The sequence below is a fragment of the Semicossyphus pulcher genome, unplaced genomic scaffold (genome assembly GCF_022749685.1).
Source record: "Semicossyphus pulcher isolate SPU_LCO1_2020_fin unplaced genomic scaffold, fSemPul1.0.p SCAF_15, whole genome shotgun sequence".
Taxonomy (NCBI): Eukaryota; Metazoa; Chordata; class Actinopteri; order Labriformes; family Labridae; genus Semicossyphus; species Semicossyphus pulcher.
Genome location: NW_027211659.1, coordinates 2157996 through 2184763, shown reverse-complemented (window position 1 = coordinate 2184763; position 26768 = coordinate 2157996). Strand labels below are relative to the sequence as shown.

At 42.0% G+C, this 26768-nt stretch overlaps 1 protein-coding gene across 1 annotated transcript in view; it reads left to right on the top strand.

Annotated features, from left to right (window-relative positions):
- Nucleotides 1-24963, top strand: part of cntnap5a (contactin associated protein family member 5a) — a 127909-nt gene extending 102946 nt beyond the window's left edge. Inside the window, exons 19-24 of the mRNA XM_069663729.1 lie at nt 2590-2817; nt 7732-7865; nt 12375-12462; nt 12606-12806; nt 16773-16847; nt 21288-24963. Coding sequence (XP_069519830.1) covers nt 2590-2817; nt 7732-7865; nt 12375-12462; nt 12606-12806; nt 16773-16847; nt 21288-21487 — 926 coding nt within the window. The 3' untranslated portion in view covers nt 21488-24963. The remainder of the gene's footprint in view (nt 1-2589; nt 2818-7731; nt 7866-12374; nt 12463-12605; nt 12807-16772; nt 16848-21287) is intronic.
- The last annotated feature ends 1805 nt before the right edge of the window (nt 24964-26768 follow it).

Below are 26768 nucleotides of genomic sequence, written 5' to 3'. Positions count from 1 at the left end.
AACTGCTGTGTTTAGGGTTTGTTTGCTTTGTACCGGAGAACCGCTGCAGATGAACACTCAGGGAATCCTAAGGTAAACATAATCTGAGCACCTACAAGCTAGCAGCAGCTCTGCTAACCTTGCTGATGTCCTGTCTGCTGAATATCTCACGTTATCTGCTCTATTCACTGGATCAGTTTGTTTCGGAGACTGGAGAGAATCCTGCAGGTAATATTGATCAAGCCAAATCCTAGTTTACAACTTGGATCTTACCACAGATAGCAGATCAGATATCTCAATTACGTTATAGACTCTCCCTTTGATCCACGTTGAAAATTTGGGTATTTAACTGAACTTCTAAGATAAATACTCTCAGGTGTTTGATGTTATGATGACAGTTTTTCAAAGCTCTAAAAAATGAAGAGCAAGAATATTATTTCACAATGAAAGTTTCATCTTTGCAAAGCGAACTGTCACGTTTATTTCCCGCTGTTCATTTGGCGTATAAATCTATCAGCCTTTATGTGAAAAACAGAGCACCCGGTGATGATTTGCAGCTGAGCAGCAGTATACCAGAGATTACCTGCTTCAGTGGACGTGCTATGAGCAGGGACTGCGGTGCGACTGAGGCACTCTCGTTGTAAATATTGCAGCAATGTGAAACAAGACAGTGATGCAATGCTGTCTTAGTGAGTTGACACTATGTGGCATCCATCCCATCTCTTCTGTCCTTCCCTACTCCCTCTTAACTGCAGGAGCTATGTATATCATTTAAAGGTTACACCAAAACGCAGAGGACGCATGAGTCGGCTTGTAAAGGGAGTTCTAATATTGCTGCCAACATTATGTCCGTGTTGTCCTTACAGGACTCTTCTCCTGCGAGCTGGTGCTTTCTTTTATTTATAATTGAGTTTAATAACGTGCTTTCTTTGATTTGTTTGTGCATGACTTGCTAACTCATCTATTTTATATCTAAGTTGTCATGTGACAAAAAGGGAGCTAGTGAGGGGCTTCTGTTTCTTGAATTTGTCCTTAAGAAATGGCCTTGTTGCCACTCCAGTGGCATGGGAAGTGGGTCGGCCTTGAAAGCTCAAAGATTTTTCTGTGCAGAGAACTCTACAGAATGCAATAAATATCGCAGCATGTTTTACTTGGTGTCATCCCTATGTTCCCATGGTCTATTGTTTACTACCATTGAACATGGGTAAGGTTTATCTTTGCAGTTCAAGCTGCAAAAGAAATAAGGAAGATGGAGGATTTAACGCTGTCAGTCAAAGCTGGTGTTCTCTGTAATCGATAGAAGCAATAATATTTTAAATTGGCGCCATAGCTGTGGAGGAGGTTGTACAAACAGCTTGTGGTTTCGCCCATTCTATATTCCTACAACACCCAGCGTGCATTGCGCCCCTCCCTCTGAAAGGAACGGCTCAGCGAGAGACGCTGGAGTGAAATAGTACCGTTTTTCAGTTAAAGACATTGATCGGCTCAGAGTGGTACAGAATCCGAAATAGGACGAGAATATATCGTCTAAAAAATCCTCATGTCTGCAGTCTACATTTCAAACCTGACGTTTTTGAACGAGACATGACATTGGAGGCGGCGTCCTAGATTGAGGAAGTGTAGTTTAGTGAGCTCTCTGGCCTCCACCAGATGACGTGTTTTACGTCATCTGGTGGAGGTTTTTCAGGGCCCATTGGAGAAGCGGATAGCGTCCTCCAAAGGCACAGAGCAAAAATGCATTGTTTTTTTTTACCATAATGGGATTAGCTCCCCATAACAGCATGATAGGACTGAGGTTGGAAATTGGTGAACTAGCCCTTTAAGGGCAGTTTAAATGGTAGAAATCAGTCAATCATACCTGCAAATCTGAGAGTGTTGGTTTAAAGTAGTTGAACATTTATGAGCTGTAAGCATGTGTGTAGGGAAACGTACAGTTCATTGCTGAAAGCTTAACACCTTTCGAAAGGTCTCCTTATGTTTTTATATTAAGAGGATATTGAGCAGAAGAGCAAAGCATCCTGGGTAAACAGATGACCTCCCACTTTACAGCAACCTTGCTCGACAAGATTGACACTAATGTATGTCTCTGGCTATTTTTAAGGAGGTCTACAGTATGTTTAGCTGCCCAGGGAGTTCTTGTGTACCTGCGTGTTCACATCAATACACCTCTGAAGGGAGACGTGACGGTTTGATTGATGCTAATTCAAAACGCTGAATTTTCTCTCGCCATCCTCCTCCCCCAGTTTGGATTCGGTTGTGTTGATTTTTCCACTTTCATATTGTGAGATGTCTGAAATGTAGATGCATGAGTTGGATTTTATTCTTATAATCATGTTTGATAGAAGTGTTTAGGTGCAACCAGGTAGCTTTCTGGTACAGTGCTTAGAGCGTGGTCTTTGCAGTGGCACGATTTGTTTCCAACCTGAGGCCTTTGCTGCATATCATCCCAACTCTTTCTCCTGTGTCTCCTCTTCAACTTCTCATGTTCCTCCTCCTTTTCTTCCTCCTGTCTCTCTCCACTAGCCCCGTCAAAAATACCCTTTAAAAAAGAGAGTTATTACAGACCTCCCTACACGACATTATTTTTTCCCTTTGTCCCTGTGTGTGCAGAGGTGTCGGTGTCCTTCGACTCAGAGTCCTCGGTGACCTACACCTTCCAGGAGCCGTTCTCAGTGATGCAGAACAGAAGCTCGCAGGCCTCCAGTGTTTCCACGGAGAGCAGCAGCAGAGCCAGAGAGGACGTGGCCTTCAGCTTCGTCACCTCCCAGCGGCCCGCCATGCTGCTGACTGTCAGCACCTTCAGCCAGCAATACATCGCTGTCATCCTGGCCAGGAACGGTACGGACACGTTTTACATTATAAATCAAAGGAAAGAAAGACCTTCTACACCTTCCCAGCGATTACACAGAACTGCAAAATTAGACGTCTTTGAATCTGCTCTTTGGCCTTCATCACCGGCATGAAGAAAACGGTAACTTAGCAGCCAGCCAGATGAATTTAGCAACTGCCTTGTGAATATCCCTTCTCACACCTCGTTAAGCATTACTTCAGTTAAGAACCGGTTGTTTTATTCAAAGTTGTACTATTATTCGTCTACGACCTTTGAAACTATTTCAAGCTGTGCAGTTTAAACCCTCATACAGCTGTTTCACATATTAATCTCTCCGTGTTGCCCTCAGGTCTTCAGCCCTCAGTTAAAATGACAGTTATGGATTTAATATGATGACTGCAAGGTGAAAATGTGGCTGTATCTTGAAGGTCTTTCTTGGGGTCATAAATCAAAGCTTTATCCAAGTGTCAAGAAGCTCAGTGACTAAATCAGGTCTGCAGCTTTTGGCTTTCAGGCTCAATTATTTCTCATTTTTGCACCCCACTCGGGTTTTAATGTGGATCAAACAGAACCAACGGCCTAGTCTTAATTTTGTTTGATCACAAATCTACTTAATCCCAAAGGAATTACCGCGATTAGTAGATTCTTAATTTTTGCATTTTTTTTTTTTCTACCTTTAAGATGAGATATGGCAGGTTTTTTTTAATCATGGAAAATCTTGTTTGCTCATTCAGCTCTGGTGACTGTAGACACATTGATTTGCCCTGTTGACCAACAGCCAGCAGTCTTAAAATTGCTGACCTTTGAGAGAACAAGCAATCCAGAATAGAAGCTAATTTTGAAGCTGTGTGTCGCCATCGGTGTAGTCGTATTTAACCTCCTCTGTCTAACAGTTAAAGAACAAAACAAACACAAAGACATATTTTGAGTTATTAGTCAGTGGTCAATAGTAGTTCAACATGTGTTTTAATATGTTTTTCAATTAAGTGTTTGCTTGTGAATTGACTGCTACCCAAGCGTATTAGCTCCTAGAGCTTTATTTCCCTCTGCAGTAGCTCAGTACTGAATGAAATTATGTACAACTTTAAATTGGTAATCTCGACGATCTCAGTTTCGTTCTCTTTGGCGCCTCTAATGGTGATAAACAGTAATTGCAGGAGCACACTTCCCAGATATCCACACAGTGCTGCATGTGTGACGTCCACGGTCGGCTCCGGTTGTAACTCTTGATTTTCCTGGCTGACGGTCGCTTTCCTTTTCAGACTGTTTGCTTCATCTGAGCGTCGAGTTTGTTTCTTTTTCTTTGGATTTTCACTTCTTGTTGAAGTTGTATCTGTAGTCATCCATCTTTTCTTTGTTTGTTCAGCCATAGTAGATTACTGTTCAGCCATAGTAGATTACTGCTGTGTAGATTACAGCCATAGTAGATTACTGTCGCCACAGACACCCAGTCTGTAACCCCACATTACCAAGAACTGTGATTTGCTCTGATATATTTCACTGTGTCGTTTTTTAGTATGTCATGACCTTAAAAATACTGTCACACCATTCAGTTTGGTACACAAGGAAAAATAAGTTATTGTTGCTTTTGAGTTCTGCTCTCCAGCAGCGGGGCGTGCTGTCTCCTCATGTGACAAGGACTGAGGCGAGATAACATTGTGTCTTTCTGTTGGAGATAACATTCACATGTGTGAGACCTTGATTGAGGTGCAGGCTTATCAATAATGGGTACTCCTTGTTCTGTCATTTTGCGGCTTACATCAGTTGTCAAGACGCCATCTGTGCATGCTGGCGTAGCTCTCCTGATCCCAGATAAACACTATGAGTATTAAGATGAAATGACCTTTTGTTTTCCCATGATAACGGCTTGATTATCTAATTTTGTGGAGATAAGGAAGCTCATTTTCTTGAGATAACGAAGTAATTAACTGGAGATCTTGAGATAACAGTCTTAAATAATATAATTGCAAGCACAGCAGTTCTTGGCTTCCATGAACGGCTGTGCTTGCAATTATATTTGTTGAATAACACTGGAGAAAAACTGAGCACAGTCACTCCAGAAGCAATTTGCATGCTCGTCCGGTGGTGACAAAGAAAAAGAGATTATTATATGTTGCAATTATTGTACATCAAGGAGAGGAAGGACCACAGCAGGGCACCATGTGGAGAAGGATGCAAGCTCAACGCACCTTTGTTCTTTGTTTTAACCCTGTCCCAGTCCTATTATCTGGGGAAAATTCCTGCACTTACAGCCTGACACAAACGCGTTACCATCGTTACCGAAGCATCTTGCATAATGACAAAGGCGGCTTGCTTCTTTGACAGAGGGTTGGTCGACTTAACGTGCACAACACAGACGAGCTGCAGCACCGTTCACTTCAAAGACGGAGATCAAACAGAAAGATGGTAGCCGCCTAAATATAAAGAAATCAGTCTTAATTCTATGGCACTTCCAAGACGTGCAGGTACAAGGTGTCCCGAGGGCTCTGTAGCCACTTAATGTACTTCAATTTTTTCCTAAGCATCAGGTTTATTTGCATGCTGAAAGGTGTTAAGCAGAGCTGGAAACAAGGCAGACAGTGAAGAGGCAGCTAATGTGTATCATGCTGCTGCTACAGCTGCCAGTGTGAAAATAATACCGGAGCCGCCCCCTCAACTTTTGCAAACTGATTATAGGCTAATGAATAGATGTAACCTCCGCAGCTCTGCTCCTCCTCTGCAGCTTTGAAAAGCCTCTTTCTTCATTTCGAAGTCTGAAAGTCCAATAAACTTGAACTCGTATAAATGCAAAAGAAAGGTGGAACACATTTTCATTTATATATTTTATTTTCTTGAGTTTTCTTAGCAGGGGAGATGCATTCTAGATTTGTTGCATCAGATATTGCTAAAAGGTTATTTTCATCCGAGTCTCTGGGCGGAGGACATTAAGGATGTGAAGGTTTAAGAGAGGAAAGATCAGGTGTGGGAAATCAAAAACCTTTCACTTTAAATAACTACCACACTAAAACACAACATATACAAAGAACAGCACTAACACACAACATATAAAACATGCTTGTTCTCCACGTTCAGTCAATCTCAGAACAATGGCTACAGATCTGACAGAGTCTCAAAGAGCTCCACTTCCTGTTTGCCTCAACCGAGAAGCAGCTTATCCCGATGTTATACTGTCAGTCCAAGTGTTTTTATTGAGACTGCTCTGTACTGAACTTTGTAGCTGGACATATATATACATTTTAAGGAATGACTTTGACCAAAGATGGAGACTTTCATGGCTTTAATGTAAGTTGAACAGCTCGATCAATTTACCCCACAGGATTGGGCTCATTTTGCCCCATAGCCATGTGTGCTTCTCCGTTACGTAACCTCAGGCTTGTGTGTCTGTACGATCCTCTGGAGACAGACAACAAAGCATTTGTGTGTGATATCAGCAGCATATTGGTTGACGTCATTTAATTATCTTTAGCAGTTTTATTTGAGACTGCAGCAGAAAGCTCAGCTGGGCTTCATCTTTATACCCCTGTCCCACCAAGAGTGGCGTGTTAACGTGAGTTTTTCAGACCCGCCAATAGACGCCGATTGTCTCTTTTCCCATTGCCAGTGGAGTATACTCCTTTCGGCCTATTTTCTGCTGCTGTTCCCCTCGGATCAGAAGAAGCTCTCTCACCTTGCTCTCAAGTTGGTGCATCTTGCACAGAACAAAGAACAAATTCGCCGTTGTATGTTGTTCCTCTGTATTTACGCGACAGCAGTAGGAACTTGAATGCCCGTCAAGGGGGCGTGTCGACCCGTCAATGGCGATAATTACCCGGTCTACTGCAGAGTAATTTGACCCGGGTCTGAATGCAGATTGCACTAAGCAAAAAAGCCGGGTGTTGGCAGTGTGTCTTTTGACCAGTGGGAAAGCAGCTTTAGAAACGTTTGAAGCTTGTTTAGCATGTTTAGACTACGACTCGCTACTGAAGAGCAACTTCATCCAAAAAACAGCGACCTTATCGCTAAGCTATAAGCTGACAGTGTTTGAAGCTTTCTTTTACAGATTAGGAATTGGTTGTTTATATTTCCTTCTTGTCTGAGACCAGGATGTAACACAGCATGGGAAATGTGGCATGTATTTACAGTTTTGCTTTATCTAAGTTGAGCAAGTTTAAAAGACCTTTGATGGTCCTTCCTACAAACAGAAAGAAAAGTCTGCACTTGGACCTCCAGATTCTCTCTAGGTTTTCTCTACATTTGTTCCTCCTGTTCTCGAGTGTTTCCTGCTGTCAGCGCAGCATCTCAGCGTTTCCAGTTCCTGACACACAAAAGGCCTCGCAGCTATAAGCTGACAGCCTTTAAGCTGTATCCTAACTTTCGAGGATCATATTGAGTGACACAGATGTGCTTTTGTTAGGCAGAGTCAGCGTCCTAATGCACTCCTTTCTGTCGCAGCCGAACGCCTCTTGTTCCTGAGGTCTCTGTAAACACTGAAGGGCAGAGGAGACACTCCATCCACTGTGACCTTCTTCTATAGGAGCGCTCTCAGGATTTGAAATGAATCACAACACAAAGCCCTTCACCTACAGACCGGGAATTGTAATATTGACCCAGCAGCACTTGACAATGCATATCTCTCTGACTCTTTGATCTGGCAGCGATTGTGTGTGTGGGAGGAACACCGAGCACATATTGACTTATTCAGTGTGGGGGCGAGGAGAGAAGAGATAGAGATCTCAAAAGGCAATTGAAGAAGTTTAGATAGAGCGGTCTATTTATAAGGAAGCATAACCCATATCATTTCAGTAAATAGGTGTGCTCTCTTCTCCTGTGTGGTATTTTAATGCAGAGTACACACACTTGAAGCCAAAGGAGAATGTGTTTTATATTAGATGTGGTTTTTATGTCAGTGGACTTGAGTGGGCCTTTTTATGCTTCCTGTCCAGGGAGTCTGCAGATCTGGTATCACCTGCAGACAGACAGGAGTCCGGACGTGTTCAGCCCCGCCCTCGGTAACCTGGCAGACGGACGACTTCATCGAATCAGGATCCACCGAGTGGGAAAAAACCTCTACATACAGGTGAGCAAAGGAACGGTCTACCACAGGCTCATCTAATGCAGCTCAGATTTCCCCCAAGAACAAAATAAGTGGCAATAAGGAAACTATATTAAGGCTAAACGTTATTAAACATTACTTGTGGGATGTGGGTACCAGTTTCTCCGGGGTAAGGGTTATTACATTACATTATTCTTCAAATAATTTCACAATACACAATAAAAATATAATGTAACTTGGATAAAACACATTTTAAACTCAATATTCCCAGTTTGAATTAACTTGTTTGGTGTCTTAAACTGTCAACTGTTCTGGTTTATGTTTATTCAGTTGTTTAAAGGGGGGGTATTATGCTAATTTCAAGCTTCATATTTCACTCTGTGATACCTGTGGAGTAGCTTAGCATAATTTACAGTTAAAAAAACTCCTCATGTGTTTCACCCTGGTGCTCTGTGCGGGCCCTCATACAGCCTCTGCCTGAAACGACTCAGTCAGCTCTGTCCCTTTAAGAAACCCCGCCCCTACATGCCCACTTTCTTCTGATTGGCCAAGGCTACACTTTGTGATGTCACAAACCTGGCGTTCACAGCAGCCTGCAGACTGAGGATTACTCAAACATACTTTTACCGACAGATCTGAAACTTCACCCACGTTTAGTCTGGACATCCAACACTGTAACATTATATGTCTTAACATGTGTTTAAAGTTTCAATACTGAATGAAAGAGGGAATGGATTTGTGGTTGAAGCATAATAATAATGACTTTTATTTATACTGCACCTTTAAAAACAAGAGTTTACAAAGTGCTTTGACAAACAAACCATCATGAACACAGTTGGTAACAAAAGAAACCAAAACAACATGGCCGACACAGCAAGACGATACAAAGCTACCATGCATCTGACAATACAGCTGAAAACACGGCGAAGGAAGTGAAAACAAAGCAATTATTTACAGGTTTGTGTTTCTGTTAAATGAACTTTTGTTTTATTGTAAACAACATTTCTCCTACTTCAACTCAAATATTCACATTGAGGTCTTTTATGTGCAGAAAATGACGACTGGTTAAGAAAACAAAAAGATGCATAAAATGTGTTTTCAGAGCTCCAATAATGCAACGAAAACAAGTTCATGTTCATGTCTGAACAACATAAAACTAATGTTTTAACTCAGGAAGAGTTCACAGAACAATATCTGGTGGATCACCTGGTTTGTAATCACAGCTCTCATGCATCTCTGGGTGCCGTTCGGCCGCTCTTTGTCGGATGGCTTGTGAGCGTCCGTCTTCCTCTTGATCACATTCAGGAGGTTTTAATGGAGTTTAGATCGGGATTGGGCGGCCATGAAATGAAGAGAGAGATGCTGATTTAAGGAACATTTGGGCTGGACTCTCCACAGCTGTATAAAGCAAACAATGCACATTGAAAACTACAGTCACAGCAGAAAGTAGCAACAAAATTTACATCAAATCAAACAAGAAAGTGTGCAAAACGTCACGTGTTAAATAGACAATGTGCTCCAGTAAAATGTAAGCAAAGTTCCTGCAACTCAGCCAAAGCTGTTAATTTAGATATCAAGTGCAGCCCGAGCGGATTGAAAGAAGCTGTAGCCGTGATTAGGACTATCGCCGTAATGAAAGAAGTAATGAGCAATAAATACACAAAGTGTCATATCCCTCCTTTCTGTAGTGTCTGCAGAATGTTTCCCTAAACCGTCGCCGTATTCTAACTGGACGTCCACAATAAACGTTCCTATATATCTGGCAAAAATATTGCACGGGAATGCAAAACTTATTGTGAGGTAACCGAAGTACGTCAGGAAACAAACTCCCACCCTGGTCCTTTGTGGGCTCCGCAGAGGACACAAGAAATCTCCCATGTGGCAGGAGGCGGCCCCGGTCTCATATTATGCTGATGTGCAACTGTTCTGCAGAAGTGAGTTCATTCAGCAGCAACATTCAGAGCCAAAGCAGGAAGCAGTGCCAAGCTCATATAGTGCAGTAGAAAATAAGGATAGAGCAGTTTGTTTGCCTTCAACACGGGCCGACAAATCCACAATGTGTTTCTGTTACTGACGTTAAACCGCTGCAAGCAGGCAAAGTAATTCAGCGGGTGTTAAGTTGCTTTTAAACCATGAAAACTATCCTCTGTAACTTCATAAACTCGTGTTAGAGTCCTGACTTAAACCAAACATCCAGATGTTGTTAGAATACAAAATTTGGGAACCTTGGCAGACAACATCTTGCAGAGGCGTTCACTGTGAACTCTCTGTCTGGAAAGTTGGTGGGAAAACTTTATCTGGCAATGTGCATCCCCCCAAAAAATGTGTTGCAAAAGAGTTGAGTCGGCCAGTCAAAGCAAAGTAAATGGACTGTAAGCGGTGATGTGGTAATTTGCTAGTCAAGATGTCTAAACGTGGAGGCTTTCTTTGGTTGGAAAGTTTCCGTTTTACAAGTTTTTATGTTTCAACAGTATTTAATTTCAGGTCCACACAGCACTTAGTAATTAAGTCCAAGTGTTTTGTGGACCTGCTTCAATCCGCTTGTGACATGAATTCATGTCTGGGTCCAAGTTACGCTCCTTCAGTCGCTATTAAACAGCCTAGTAAGCACAAGCGACCCATGAATCTCTTCACAATCACTTCTTTATTACTGAGGCGCCTTTCAGAGTCAAATTGGAACTAAATACATGTCATGACATACATTTCTAACAGAGCTGTGAGTGTAGCTGTTCTTCCTGGGAGGCTTTCATGAACAAGAGGGAAGGTTGAGGTGAGCTGTTAGCAAGCTAGCAAGATGACCATGTTCTGGTTTTTAAGCTAAGGTATTTAAAAAAACAACAACATGCAGGACTGCTATAAATCTGTACGTCCATGAAGAACAAAGTTTGTTCAGGGGAAGTGAGTTACAAGTGATGGTACCGGGCGTCAGAACGGTTAAAACAGAGAGGAAAACGGCTCTGTGGCATATTGTAATTTGGTTGTAACCCGGAGACAGTTTAATGCGGAGCTGTGACGTCACAACAGATATGGTGTTGTTGAAATAAAACAAGATTTAAAACATTTTTTAACATTAAAATCACCAAACAGAGCCTCCTTTATCTCTGTTTACACACACTGCAAATGTTTCCATAGTCTGTAGGGGAGGGACAAGGTTAATGCCGTCTGAAGGTTTACATTTGTAGTCCTTTTCGAGTCGTATTGACCAATCACGTTTTGGCAGGCTAGAGGAAAAGAGTTTGAACCCATTGGCTGAAATCCAATCTCGGAGCTCATTGGCTATCATCTGATGACAAGTGAGCTCTCCTTTAATCTCTGTAAACAGATATCTGCATCTGCATAGATGCCATCTCTAACGTCCAGCTCCACTCTTGCCTCTCGAGTTCGTCTCATCAGCCAGTGTACTGAAGAGGAAGTCTAGGTCCCATCAGATATCCAGATTTGCGCCTGCTACAACGGAAACCCTGAAAATCGTTGTCAGAGGATAGCGATGAGAGCTGAGATTGCTGCTTCCTGTACAGCCAAAAAAAAACGTCCTATTTATAGTTTTACGATCTAATCTTTACTCTTGGTAAACTAACTACCTTTTTACAGAGCTTCATAACCAGACTTCACCAGCAGATTGAATTTACTTTCAACTAATGAACAGTGTTCTGACTGTATCGTGAGTCCAGGGTCTGAAATTTAGCTTTCACTCGCCTGCCTCTTCAGGGGGTCACTAAAACTACCTGAAATTATAGATATGTGGAATATATAATAAAACTTCAGTCAAGGACTTTTCTTATTTCGAGAGTTGCTTTTCAAAAGTAACATTTATTAATGAGAGAAAAACCTATGTGTGACCTGAAATTATCACCTGCCAACATTTGCACCTTTGTTTATAGCTGTTGGCAGCTGATAATTTTTGCCCTGCAAAAGTTTCACACTTTCTGCACACGATGACAACTGATTAAACTCCATCTGCTGATAAAGCTCCTTAAAAAGAAAATATGATTTATATTTTGACGGCTTAAAATAAAGACAATTAAATTATAGAACGACGTGATTGACAAATATATAATAAATAAACAACTAGAAAACAATCTAAAACACATTTATGGATTGATCCAAGTCTGTGACGCCGACGATGACGCAATTTATCATATGAGCACTATAACTTAATTTATCTGAACATTCATCGATAGAGATGTGGTGTTCAAATCAATTTCCCACTGCATTAAAGTCTGTCCTTAGCCCGGTCATGTGCCGGCCTGTGTTTGAATCTCTGTATGCATTTTATAAAACAGCGGAGGATGTCATCAGAAACCGGCAGCGCTTTATTGCAGATCATCAAGTTAAGTGATGCAACTGAGTCAGCGCGCTGGTGCAGGAGTGAAAGGTCGAAATCACTTCAAAGCTAACTGTGGGCGGATATGGTTTAGAGAACACAACGCTCAATCTATAATGTATTGAAATGTGCTGCTGCTGCTGCTGGTGTTAGCTCGGTTTAGATTTCTTGTAATTGGCTTGTTATTTGATTTCTCTCCACTCAACCAGATCGACCAGGACATCCACACAAAGTACACACTGTCATCCGATGCAGAGCTGATCTTAATCAGATCCCTGACATTGGGCAAAGTCACCAGTAAGTCCTCCCATCATGCTCGGGAAATAACTACGTCATCCTTCTTTTGTTGTGGTACTTTTGTTCCAGTCTTTTGTCGCTGAAAATACTCTAATTAAAAAAACTAAACATGCCATCATCAGCATCTTCGTTTATATCTGCAGGAGGGGAGTACTTCAACGAGGAAGTGATGCGAGCAGCTTCCAAAGGCTTCGTCGGCTGCCTCTCCTCGGTTCAGTTCAATCATGTGGCGCCGCTGAAGGCAGCGCTGACCAATCGAGGGAGTTCACTGGTCACCATCCGCGGCCCGTTGGTCCAATCAAACTGTGGCGCTTTGGCGGAGTCCACGTCGCACACGCTGCAAGGTAAAACCCTGCTGTTCAACTCACCCACACACTCGGCGATGTAATAATTATTTCCACTTTGAGCTCATAAATTATTTGACTGTTTACAGAGTTAAAATAATTTGTTCAGTTATTTATTTAGCAAAAGGTTCCGGCCTCTTAAACGAAGGGATTTGCTGCTTTTCTTTATCACTGTCTGTTAATAATTTCTAAATGAGACAAAACAAAGTTTATTTGAAGATGTCACGGCGGGCCCTGGGAAATTATGGGAGGCAATTCTAACTATTAACGGACATTTCGTGGACTTAATGAGTAATTAATTGACACATTAATCTACAATCAAAAGAGATGGTTGCAGCTCTAATTAATTTCTCTATTTTGTCCTGCACCCAGACTCAATCGCTCGTCCTTTTCTCCCTGTATCGACTCTCTCCTTCTCTCCTTAACTTGCAGATGGCTGCAGTAAAACTCTTTTTATTCTCACGTAATTATCAGTATTCATTTTTATTCCATATTTCAGCTCTTATGTTTAGTGTATTTGTTGCAGGATGTTGCTGTGTTTATGTCCAAGCTGCTTCAAACCAGTTCCACCTAGTTTGACTGATTGACATTGATTACCAAGCACTCATCAGATGCACCATGCGACATAAGTCAAGCAGGCAAGGTGTGGGATTTCAGACAAAAAAAAAAAAGATGTTTGCACCTATGGATGAGTCATAGGGTTTTCAAGGAGGGGCCCATGGTGCTCTTTACATCCTTTGTTTTCCCCTCACAGTCTGAGTCAACCAGTTCATGTTTTGATTCAGACTACAAATAGAGAGCCCTGTGTAGTGGAGACAGCAGCGAGTGTCCGTCAGAGCAACTAAACCGTTTTTAGCAGATTTCCTTTATGCAGCTTGAGGTACTAAAGTCATTACTGGTGAAAAACGGGCCGTAATGGCTGGAAAATGTGCTCCATCAAACTTCATCCTCTAAAAGACTTTTTCTGAGACCAGAAACAGCAATTACAGCGATCTTTCCAAAGGCACCAGACTCCATTGACAAAAACAGCAATTCTACCTTGAAGAACATGGGAGTTAAAACTGCCACTGCTGCCACAATCCATAAGTGTGTTTGTGTTATTGTGTGACTTTGGGCTTTTCAATTATTGGATGTGATCCAACACAATGTCTGTGAAACACTCAACGGCACCAACAAACTAAGAGATCAAGGCAGCTGCAGACAAGCAACTCCAGTGCAAAATAACAGCTTTTTTGAGTGGGGTCTGGTGGCTTTCAAGAGAGTGATTTAACAGCTCTTTCTGGTTTCAAAAGAAGCATGATATTTCATAACAAAGGGTTAATCTCTTAAGGGATCCTTTCTATAATGTTGTCAGACATTAACAAGAACAATCTGAGTCAGTGGCAAAAACAAACTTTTAGAGGACAATCTTTGATCGGGCACATTTGCACCCAAAGATTAAGTTGCAGCCATAACAGCTTGTTTATCAGCTGCCTACTAATGCAATATACTGAATCAATTCCACACTTGTTGAACTTATTAGTCCTTTATAACCCAAAATATGTAAATTAAATAAACAGATAAAAATACCTGGATTCCCCTTTAATGCTCTAAAATAGCTGCTAACCCAGCGACCATTCTTCGTGCTGCAGGCCCAAGGCTTCCTCCTAATGAACAAGTCGACTCGGAGCGAATCAGTCAGTCTAATTGGCTTCCTGATAAACTGTTACACTTCTTCAAACTGACTTGTTACCAGCGACTTGTGAGTTTAGCTCGTGACAGTTTGTCTAAACCAGACGCACGCCAGCTGTGCTTTCCAGTCGCCTGCCTGGCAGAACAGATGCATTCACATTTTTACCCATGGAGCAGCTGTCTGCAGCCGCCTCTTAACAGTGACGCAAATGTCTTTTTACACTTTCAATCTTATTTTTATGTGTGTGAGCAGATGCACTGTAATGGAGCACACCGTTATGGACAGAGCTTTTTAAAAAGATTGAGCTTCACATTTTTTGGCACAGTAAAAGTACATTAAGAAGGACTGGGAGCGACTCTCTTTGGATGGACAGGTTCATGTGCAACGCTCACATGTAGCCAAGGCTAAATTGCCAGAAAAACAGTCACGCCAAGTTGAATTTATTTATAGCAAAGTTAAAACCACTGAAGTTTTAAGTTTTACTGAAGTAATAAAATAACACAGAGAAGCCGAAACTAACATGGAAACAACTCAAATGATAAAATCTAAATCAAAGTTATGAAATAGCAAGTTAGGAATTTAATTAAAACAACAGAATAAGACGCGCTAAGAAGACAATCAGATTAATAATGTTGAAGATTTTCATGTAAATAAATGTCTGTTAAGTCTCTATTGATCGCCGAATGAGGTAACACAATGGTGACTGAGCCTATGGACCACTGATGAAAGCCTTTGCATCTGCAGTATTATGGACTGACAAAACTCACAAGCGGCGCCCAGTTAGTGACGCGTTTTCCATCAGCCAGCAGTGGTTGGTCTGCCAGAGAGGGTAGGCGGAGCTAAGCGGCTGCTTTTCCGCTCTCTGCAAGTTTTGCGAGTAAACAGTAATCTACTGTCTACAATTTCCGGGTGTACAGCTGCTGTCACATCCCCGGTAATATTGTGCATCTATTTGACAATATAGGCCAAAAAATAAAGAAATTCCATTTCTTCGTATTCTTATATCAGAATCCAATCATATTTTCTTCCACTAAAACTAAATTTCACGCCTGCTTACGTAAGTTAGCACCAAACAATTTCAACCAATCAATCTGCAACATTTAGCCGCAGAGCACCGAAAACACTCGGTCAGTTAGCTAGCTACTGCGCTGTGGAGAACGTCTGTCTACGCCCACTTCTCAACGATCAAATCAAATCCCTCTAATGATATGTCCCGCCTGCATGTCCTGTTTCACTCGGAAATACGTCACGATACGGAAGCTAGATACTCTCGAAATGCCGTTTCAGCTCGACTTTAAACATACTTAACGGTCACTAAGGGAAGAGGAAGTGCTGCTAGACAATTTTCATATCCTAGCAACAGTAAGTGCCGGTTAGAAGCGCTTTTAAGTTGAGGTTGTGGGCGGCGGCCAGCGCAAAATACGCCGTTAGTGGACACAGGCTTTAAACAGCAGGTAACCTCACAGATCCAAACAGTGTGATTTCTTTGCTTTGTTTTTTCGGCCACAGAAACAGTTTTCTTGCATCTCTGCAAAAAACGAAGAAAATAGTACAGCAGCCGGGAACGTTATTCGACAACCAGGTGGTAATACTAATTATAGTGCAAATGCAACGGCTTATTAATCATGATTGTGTTCACTGATTTGTCATTCAACAGACATTAAATTACCTGAAAATCCTAAAGTCTGTAGCTTTAATGTGCAACAGGAGAGTGTGTCAGAGACTGGAAGCAGCAGAGAGAAATATTTACTTAACATTAAGATAGAAAATGTCCTAAAAAAATTACTAGAAGGCTACATTTAATTTCAGATGCTGTCTTAATCATCCTGTCTGTTTTTAAATATAAATGTTAATGTTGTGTTGGCAGCTGCACGAGACAGCTCGTGAAAACACCAGCTGCTTGCCTCGAGGCTCGTTCACTGTCGCACCTTATTCAGTGTGACTCTTTGACACCGGTTAAACGGGTCAGCACACATCTGCTAACCCCTCTTCATCACCTCCTCCTGACCGCGGTTTAACTCTGCGCCCGCCTCTGAGGGACCGGGCGACTCCGTTAGGAATAATTTAAGTGGCTGATATTAAGATGAGAAGATGTGGGTGACATTTAAAAAGACATTTAAGCAGCCAGAGGGATAAATCAGGGAAAGAAATAATAGAGAGAGAAGAAGAGAAACTAAATTAATTTCTTAATTATGTAATATTAACGGATGTTATTCAAGAGGTAAGCAGCGAAACATTTAACAGGTGAATTTACAACCAGAAATCTAAATAAATGTGTGCTTCTGCTCCTCCAGATCAAACGGCAACAGCGAACAAAGATAAGGAGCAGCATCACAGCGGCAGCCAGAAGGACTTGGCTGTAATAGCAGGTTTGTTTTTCTCTCTCTGTCTCTCTCTCTCTGCTGCTTTATTTCTCTTTGCTTAATTGAAAATGAGTCCCAGCTGTTTGTTATTTGTCATTCTCCCCATTTGCCTCCAACGTAATTCTTTTGTTCTGGTCTCTTGATAACTCAAAGCTCGTTTTCATTACTGCCACTTACACAGTTTGATGATGATCACGTTAAAGGATTTCTGAGTGCTTCTTCTCAACCTTTCTTTTCCAGACTGCGTTTTCTTTCTCCTTCTCTTCTGTCAGGGTATTGTTGTGTAGATGCCCCGAGCCCATCTGCAGGAATCAGAGCGAGAACAATAAGATCATTAAAAAAAAGAATAGTTTGACATTTTGGAGACGCACTTTTGATCTCAACGCATGTAATGATACAGTGAGATGTACAGAGGAGGGATAATCGCTCGCTGGAGGAGTTTGAACATGAAAATCAACTGATCTTTTCCCCAAGCTTAAAATTTTAAAGTTTAAAGGTCCAGTGGAATGTATGAAACCTGCTTTGTTGCTACGCTACCGGAAAGTTCCGGAAGGTTTCGGGAATCACTTGAATGTTTCTTCTTAAAGCTGCCTGTATATTTAAACCACAATTGTCCTAAAGTACGACAAACATTATTGTAAGGTTCCCCCAAAAAAATAAATAAATATATGAAGGGGAGGTAGGTTTGTTTCCAAATTAAAACCATTGCAGTGCCTTTACCTGCATTCTCCCTCATGGCCAGCAGGGGGCTACTTCAATGTTTAATTATCCCACTTGATTTATTACCTTCCAGAACTTTCTGGTAGCGTAACAACAAAGCTGGTTTCATATTAAAAGAAGCTGCTATTCAAACATCTTGGCATAGGATGAATTCTACGTACTGTCCCTTTAAAGCAGCCCCTGTCGATTAACAAGTGGGACATAAAGCTATTGATTAGCTTTTGATTCAGGAGCAAGAGATCTGTTCAGAACTGAAGAAGCCTTTCGGATGAGAGGTGAAACGTCTTCAAGAACTTCGACCAAGTCCAGTTTCCTTTTGGATTAAGCTTCGAATTACCACGACCTGGATGCCTATAAGCCCTACACAGTGGTTCTTTAAATAGTTGTCAAGCAATGTCTCTAAACACATAATGGACGTGCTCAAAACATGCTAAAGGTAAAAGCATGTTTATTTTGGGACAGTTTTCGTCACGCTGAGAGCTCGACTGAGGCGATTGGTAATAATTCTGTTGTGTGAATAGAAAGCTGGAGCCATCAAAATAACTGTTCTTTGGAGATGACTGAATATTGACCCGCTTCTCCGAGGGGAAATAAAAAATAGAAATCAATCTAAGAAAATTATATTTTCCGGTTTGAGAATAACAGGACGACTCAGAAAGCCTTGAATTTGATCACTGAGACAAATGTCTGATAATATTCCGGCTCATTTTTAAGCCAATCAGGTTCTCTCTTGGATCTTACAGTTATCTGAAGAGCTGATTATCTCACACAGGGAAAGATTAGTGCGGCGGCAGAAAAAGAGCATTTTAAGGTGTTGAATTATGATCGGGCTGAGACAAGAGGGAAGCTATTTCTCCAGAGCTGAATTTAAGAGGTAGGAGAAAAAGGTTGAAATCTTATATTGATGTTAAATTGAGTTCAGTTATATCTCGGAGAGGAAATAGGCCGGACAAAGAAGAGATTGGATTTCAAATTTTCTTTTCCTGAGGGAAGCTTTAACCCAGAAGCATGACTCAAAGACAGGCAGGTAAGGACAAAAGTTCACATTTATTGGAACCAGGTAACAGGTAAAGGTCAAACCCGAGCAGGCAGATAGAACAGGAAAGCTTTTCCAAAGAGGGGATTCATCAATCTGTAGGTCAGCGGGCATATTCAGGCCGAAAAAAAACACAGGCTGGAAAGGTAGGGCATATGCAAACGAGACAATCTGGCAGGAAGTGAGTGGAAATGGGCCGGTATGCACACTGCAAGGCTGACGAGGGAAATGGGAAACAGGTGGGCAGGGAACGTCAGGTGATGGTGATGACAGGAAAGAGGTTACTGCAGGGCAGGGGGAAGTGGCTGCATCTGAAATGACAGGAGAGTTCGTATGCAGCAGGAAAAACAGAGCCGACATCAGACTGAATACTAAGTGCTGGCTGGAGTTGTGACATAAAGACTGCAGACTGGGGAAACAGCCAGCCTGCCAAAATCTGCCTCCCAGCACCTCTAAAGCTCGCTAATTAACACGTTCAATCTTGTTTGTTTAATTACAAAAGCAGGAGTGTGAAAACAACAATTTTCCAACACGGGCAGGACTGTGTCGAGGCTCCAGCCAGACGTGACTCCAGGATGTCACACACATTTCCATAAAGATATGAGGGTGGGATCAACCTGCTAATCTGACTCTCTAAAGGAAGGGACAAGGCGTGATTCCCAAAATGTCAGACTAATTCTTCAGGACCAAGAATTAGATGAAGGACTCCTTTCAATTAATCAGACGCCTGTTTTATCTGGACCTTTCGTTATGGCAGCTTTAGCCTGACTGATATATCACTTGGCTGAAATTATCGACATCAAAGACATTGGAGTACTGCTATGAACGTTTTCCAAAATGCGCCAATATTGAAACTCCTTTTACAGAACACAGAATGCAGAAAACAATGCTTGGTTTTCTTTAGAAATGGGGTCATGTTGTAGTTTGTCCAGCAGGGTGCGCCCCCCAATACTCTCAGCACTTTCTGCAACGGTTGTCTGAACTAGAGTTGGTTTTCAATCTACAAAATGTTGCATTTTGTACTTAAAGTTTAAGGAAGTAGCCCTTTAAAAATATTTGTCATACTGGTTAATCCATGCACAAACCACACAGAGATGATCTGGTTTAATTCCATCAAAATAAATTCAAAATATCGGCCTTCATATCGGTAAATATCAGTCTAAAATGACATATCTGTAGGGCTAGATGTGCCTCAGTTTAGAAAACAGCAGAATAATGAGCATCTTAATCGATGTTATCATGCAATCATCAAAATCTGTGACGTGTATTACTGTGTGTGAATACTTTAATTATCTCTTTATTTAAAGTGCTAATCTTGAAGAGCTCAGTTTCGTTCTCTTTGGCGGCACCTGTGGCAATAAACGGTAACTGCGGGAGCACACTTAATTTTGTTTCTCCTTCTTTGGATTTTCACTTCTTGTTGAAGTTGTATCTGTAGTCATCCATCTTTTCTTTGTTTGTTCAGCCATAGTAGATTACTGTTTACTGGCAACACTTGCAGAGAGCGGAAAAGCAGCCGCTTAGCTCCGCCTACCCTCTCTGGCAGACCAACCACTGCTGGCTGATGGAAAACGAGTCACTAACTGGGCGCTGCGTTTGATTTGTTCCTTGAAAGTCGCCACAGACGCCCAGTCTGTAATACTGCACATGCAAAGGCTTTCATCAGTGGGCCATAGGCTCAGTCACCTTTGTGTTACCTCATTCGGCGTTAGATAGAGACTTAACAGACATAAATGAAAATCTTCGAGATTATCACTTTCAGGATGTCCGTTGAGATTACGATGTTTTTGTAAAGCACACTAACACAAACTGACAGCTTTCCAAAACCGTCAGGTTCCTGTTCAAAATAAAAACAGCAGTTTTCATTTGCTCAGTGTGTTTGCACTGTGCCGTCTGCACGCATGTGTTTGTATGCGTTGCCAAAAACATTGTATACTAATTTATTTTGGGGCTTTGAAAATTTAAACAGATGCATCACACGAGGTGTTGCATAAATAGTGCATGTGCACCGTGTTTATCAGATCATCACAACAACATTTTCATCATTGATGAGTCATTAATGATGCAGACACACAATAACCAACTGTCATCAAAGCAACGCTCAGTTTTTGTTTGGATGATACACAATCAATACTTTGATGTGATGCGGTGAAATGAATTCTTCCTCATTATTTTAATTTAAAGTTAATGACATGACACGATGGATCTGTCTGCAGTAAATCCTACATGTTCCCCCCGTTAAAAACATGATGCATCAACTTCTGCTCCGTCTGTGTGACGTTAGCATTTGTATAGCAAACATTAAATACTTGAATCACTTGTAGGTAATCATCTTAAACTAAATACATAAATACCGCCAAACAAAAGCAATCAAGGAAACTGTAAAAAAGCATAAAAAATCATTTAAAAGCACAAACAGAAACGTAGTAAATCACAATTAAGCTCCTCTGAGAGGCAGCGCTGCAAAAGTAGAAATACTTCACACTGATTTAATCGTCTCTACGACCAAAAAAAACCTTAACACTTGAAAACGAAGCATGTGAAGGGTTTGGAACTTGTAAGCAATAGGAGCAAAAGCAAATGGACTAATTTAAATGAGAGGTTAACATGAGAAAGCCGATGTGGACAGCTCTGGTTGGCAGCTTCATCCCCTGCTTCCTTCTGATGCGTCTCCCCCGCTGTGTTCTCAGGTGTGGTCACAGCGGTGGTCTTCATCGCCGTGTGTGCTCTGGCTGTGATAAGCCGCCTTCTCTACCAGCAGCGACGGGCCCAGAGGAGCAGCAGCAGCAGCATCAAAGAGGAGAACAGACACACCATGTACACGGACTACAGGACAGAGCTGCACCTCCACAACTCAGTCAGGGACAACATGAAGGAGTACTACATCTGACTGCGGCGTGCTCTCTGTGGACCTGAAAGCCACAAACTTACCTCTCTCTCTCATAAAAGGACAAACAGGTGGACGTGCAGCTGCAGGATTTCTTACCACAAAAACATCTCTGTGCCCTGGAAGTCTCTCAGGGACACTGATAAAGCTTGCAGCTTGTTGTCCACTCCTGTAACGCTCTGGTGCAAGCGAGTGGCTGAATCTTTACAGCTGTTAGTGTATTTGATGTTGGTGAAACTGTCAGAATCAAGCTGCTGTGGTTTCTGTCGTTGCAAAAATGTGTAAAGCAAAAGAGGAAAAGTGGGCAGTGGTGGACAGACGGACAGAGACGGACTGCTGTCCATCCTGATTGCGCACAACTTGAAGACGTTTTGTTTGAACCCTCAGATGCTGAATCTTTCCACGTTCAGCGGGACTCACGACTAAATTGTACTTGCAAGTCCGGGAAATGTAGGCCAGGCCTGTAAGATATGCGTGCATTCGCTGCTGTCTTTGTTTTTCCAGTGGTGGTGAATGTTGTAGAAGAAGAAATGGGGACAATACTGCCTATACTGTATGAGTGCCTAATTTGCATACAAGTTTTTATTTTAGCATTTTAGAAGTTATTCATGTGATTTGCACAAAAGCAGTCGCATTTACATAGAGAGGAGCTTATTGTCATTCCGTTCTGTAACCCACACTACATGGAATAAAAGGAAATCTGAATTTCCCACTCATGCACAACATCTGCCAGCTGACCATTAGTAATGGGTGACTCAGTCATTTTTCTTTTCTGCACTTGGGAAATTAACAAACCTGAGAAAGTCCATTAAGGCTGCACCGACATCAGAATTTTGTCAGTCGAATCAGACTCAAACTCCTGAACATGACCCGGATATTTAATCTGTGAGAAGCAGAAGAGAGAGAGTTTTCTAGAAGCCCCAGCTGTAAGCATACATTTACACATTTAAAGCCGACTGCTGTCTTCACGTCGTCGTCGTTTTTTTAACTGTTAACTGTCTGAAAGATTCTCGTCATCGGCCGTCTGGCTAATCAGAGAAACTCGGTGAGCTGAAGTAAGTGGCAGCATGTGAGAGTCATTAATTTTAAGGCCAAATGCTTTATTCACATTCTGTATGTCCTTAAAAATGTGTCTGTGGGTAAAAAAGGGAGCACCTGGCTAGCAGCAGCTCCACCTGCAGACCCTTTTAACATCCTGTGGCTCATAAACAGCGTCCAAAAAACACCCGAAACCTTTTATTCACTCTTTAGTTTAACCACACAGGTCTGTTCGTCCTTTAAGAGGGTAAAGACCTGCTTTATCCTGAGCATCAAACAGGCTGTGCGCCTGGAAACGCAGATTTTTAACATCAAACTGCTTTATTCAGTGTTTTTATCGCTTTTAATCACTGGGTCTGTTTGTTTTAAAGAGGAGGACACCTCTGAAGATAACAGCGCTCTCGAGTTTATAGCCCACCGTGCTGTTGCTTGTACCTTGCTCTGTGTGCAATGACACGGCTGGGAAAATAAGTGCAGAGGTTCGACTGACAAAACGCAGGTAGACGGGGGGTCTTCTCCACAGATTACTGTAGTCATCGTCTGTAAGTGGGCAGCCGTAAATGTTTTGTTAAGTGGTTTGTCCCTAAGAAAGCACTGTACACCTTTCAGGCCACATGTAATACTCCACTGTGGGCAATATTTAGCTGATAACTTGGATATATGGGTATCATAACGTGTATATTGTATCATGAGACTAGCAGTAATAAGAAAGTAAAAGAGAGTATTTAATTAAATACAAGGCAGCCATCGACACAAACACAGGAACACAAGTAACTTTCAACTCATCTGCAGGGGAGAGTCTTGCCGAGGCTTGCAGCCAGAAACACGTCCTGCAGGCTAAAAACTCTGCTTGTATTGACACTAGAAAAAATGAAGCCCCCAAATATTATCTTTGCAGTTCTTTTGCGTACAGGAAGCAGTTTTGTATTTACAGGAAGTTTTGAGCACTGACGGAAACTGGTTTAACCAACACGAGAGTCAAGTTTTTTGGGACTAGTACGTCCACAGTGAGCTCCTGGAGTTAAATGTGTCAACATACTCTTCCACACAGTGGAACTCTTGAGTGAGTTGGTACTTCTGTTTAGGGTTGCAATGATTTTATTTCAATGCTAGCTTGGTGCTTGCACAAGACATGTAGGCAGGAGGAGATTGGCCTTTCTGTGAGCATTGGACAAAGACAGTGAGGCTGTGATAGTGTAGACCTGGTGCGTATGAAAAGCTCAGAGAGTTTAGTCAGTCCATCATTTAGTGGAGCTCTTTGCACCAAGATGGCCACCATTTCCACCGCGGGAAGTTTCCCCAGGGACTCGAGACTTTAGACCGCAGGTACCAGGGTCTACCCAAAGTCCAGTACCCCCAAAAGGTCCCTGCTAGAGGGGTAGCACTTTCTGAAATCAAAGGAACTGTGGTTGGGACTTGACCCTGGAAATTTCTGATTGGTAGTGTAATTGCATTAAAAGACTAATTTGCCTTATCTTCATGGTCTGAAGACCTCGTGGAAACGCTGTCAACAACAGCCCGGAGGAATTTTTTTATCCCTTGATCCTCGGACTAAACGTCTGGGTGCTTTTGGTGGAAACGCAGCTTGTGTTACTTATTCATTAGATTACAGGGATATGTGGTGTTTTAGATGCATATCGAGCAGCATACTTTTATAAAAACCATGCACTGGCTGATCCTAAAAGAACAACACAGAAAGTAAAGTGGTCCTGCAGCCTGATACACCTAAAAATAATGCAAAGATCATCATGGAGAATGGTACGATTTCTTCTCACATCCTCACCACCTTTTGGGCAAAAAAGAATCCTCGAGGAAAAGTTTCACATTTCATAATCAGCTCACTGGACTTGATCTGATTCAGCTCTCTCATGTGTTCAGCTGCTTCTTAGCGGGTTAGCTGTCTTTTTTTAACAAGTCGTACTTTGAGCTTAACTAGCAAAAATATGTGGGACGAGAATCCCAAATAAAAGCTGAATCTGAGGTTTTTTTCTTTCGTGTCCTATCATGAACAAAAGTGTTAGAAGAGTCATTTAATTTTGTCCTCCTTGCATCATAAATGTCTGTAAATTTCAAGGAAAGCAATGGAACAATAGTGAAAATGACTGATGGACAGATGGATGGAAAGACTGACGAACAATATCTCCCGTCCTGGAGCCCTGCTGCTAAGATTTCACGACTGGAAGGGACACAGGAGAGTGGCATGGTCAAAAGGTGGGGTCTCGATCCTCTGGACCCCATCTGTGCATGTCCTTGATATCTAAGTACGTCTGAAGATATGATCTCCACTATCAGTGAATGAATACCTCTCAGAGTGTCTTGGTTTTATTGCAATGGCTAATATCACGTGGTTAATTCTTCTTAATGATTTGTATAGCTGCAGTTTTATTAAGGATCTATTGTATAGATGTATAATTTAATAATAAAAGTGAATATATTGTTAACCCTCTGTTGCACTATGGCTTAACTTTCACCACGTTAGACTGAGTCTCATGTTTCTGGAAAGATGTCCAAAATTGTTCAAGGTGTTTGCAGATGGGAAGACGTGAGGGGGGTTACATCCATGTTCCTGCAGCCGTTGGAGCTGGGGGATCGAAACTGGAGAGGAATTGCTTGAGTCGAACCGTGCCGGGCCAAACCAATGAACGTCCTTGCCCGGAGGTAAAAGAGGTACTGCTGTTTTGTTTTGAAAATGTATTTTCTGCTTGTGTTAAAAATAGAGACAAATTAAGCTACAAAGTTTCTAAGCTGGCAACAGTTTCCTCTTCTGAAGCCAATAGACAAACTGTTGGTGTTTAAGGAGTTTAAATAAAAATACACATACTGATGCAATTATAAGAAGAGCTTGTTATATTACTATATTTGAAATGATGGCCTGGAGTACAATTTAGTGAACGTTCTGGAAAATGTTCCAAAGATTATTATGAGTTTATCTTAAAGACAACATGCCTTAGCTAAGATTGCCGTGTAATGTGAAAAATCTAGCCCAATGGCCAATCCAAACTACCCCAATGGCCAATCCAAACTAGGCCAACTGCCAATCAAAAATAGCCCAACAGCCAATCAAAAACCAGTCCAACAGCCAATCAAAAACCGGCCCAACAGCCAATCAAAACCAGCCCAACAGCCAATCAAAACCAGCCCAACCGCCAATCAAAAACCGGCCCTACAGCCAACCAAAAAACGGTCCAACAGCCAATCAAAAACCGGCCCAACAGCCAATCAAAAACCGGCCCTTCAGCCAATCAAAAACCGGCCCTACAGCCAATCAAAAACCGGCCCTACAGCCAATCAAAAACCGGCCCTACAGCCAATCGAAAACCGGTCCAACAGCCAATCAAAAACCGGCCCTACAGCCAATCGAAAACCGGCCCAACAGCCAATCGAAAACCGGCCCAACAGCCAATCAAAAACCGGCCCAACAGCCAATCAAAACCAGCCCAACAGCCAATCAAAAATCGGCCCTACAGACATTCAAAACTTGCCCAATGGCCGATCAAAACAAGCATCAAAACCGACCCAATGATCAATCAAAACCAACTGAACAGCCAGTGGCCAATCAAAACCAGCTAGACAGTAAATCAACACCAGCCCAGCAGCCAATCAAAACCTTTCAAATGGTTAATCAAAACCCACCAACAGCCAATCAGAAACCAATGGTCCATTAAAACCATCCAGAGAGTAAATCGAAACCAGCCCAAAGGTCAATCAAAAGTGGCCCAACGGCCAATGACAAATCACAACCAGCCCATAAGCCAATCACAGCCAGCCCGATGACTAATTAAAAGCTCAAAGGTCAACAGCCCATTGGCCATCAAACCAAACCCACAAGCTCAATGGCCGTCTCCACCAGTCTCAGGGAGCACTTTAAAGCTGCTCTCCTTCAGGTGCTGTTGTGTGTTTGTGTGTCTTTATAGAATCCTCCTGCACTGAGCCGTGCTTTGATCTCCGTGTTGACGGGCAGGTTGGTATAGTTTGCAGCAGAGAGCTGTGCGCATGTGGGTGTATGTATATCCCTTTTCTGTGCTTGTGCAGAATGATCAGAATTCGGCAGGATTAAGGATTTTGAATAAATTCCTTCATTGAAATAAGGATTCTTATTTATAGAAAATCTTCATGTAACGGTCCACCCAACAGGCAGACAAAACAAGCCCAAACAAACCTTCACAGACGCCCAATACTGAAAGAGAAACGAGGACCTGGTGACCCGACCAATGCTAATGTGGCAAACACAGAGAAAACAGGGGTG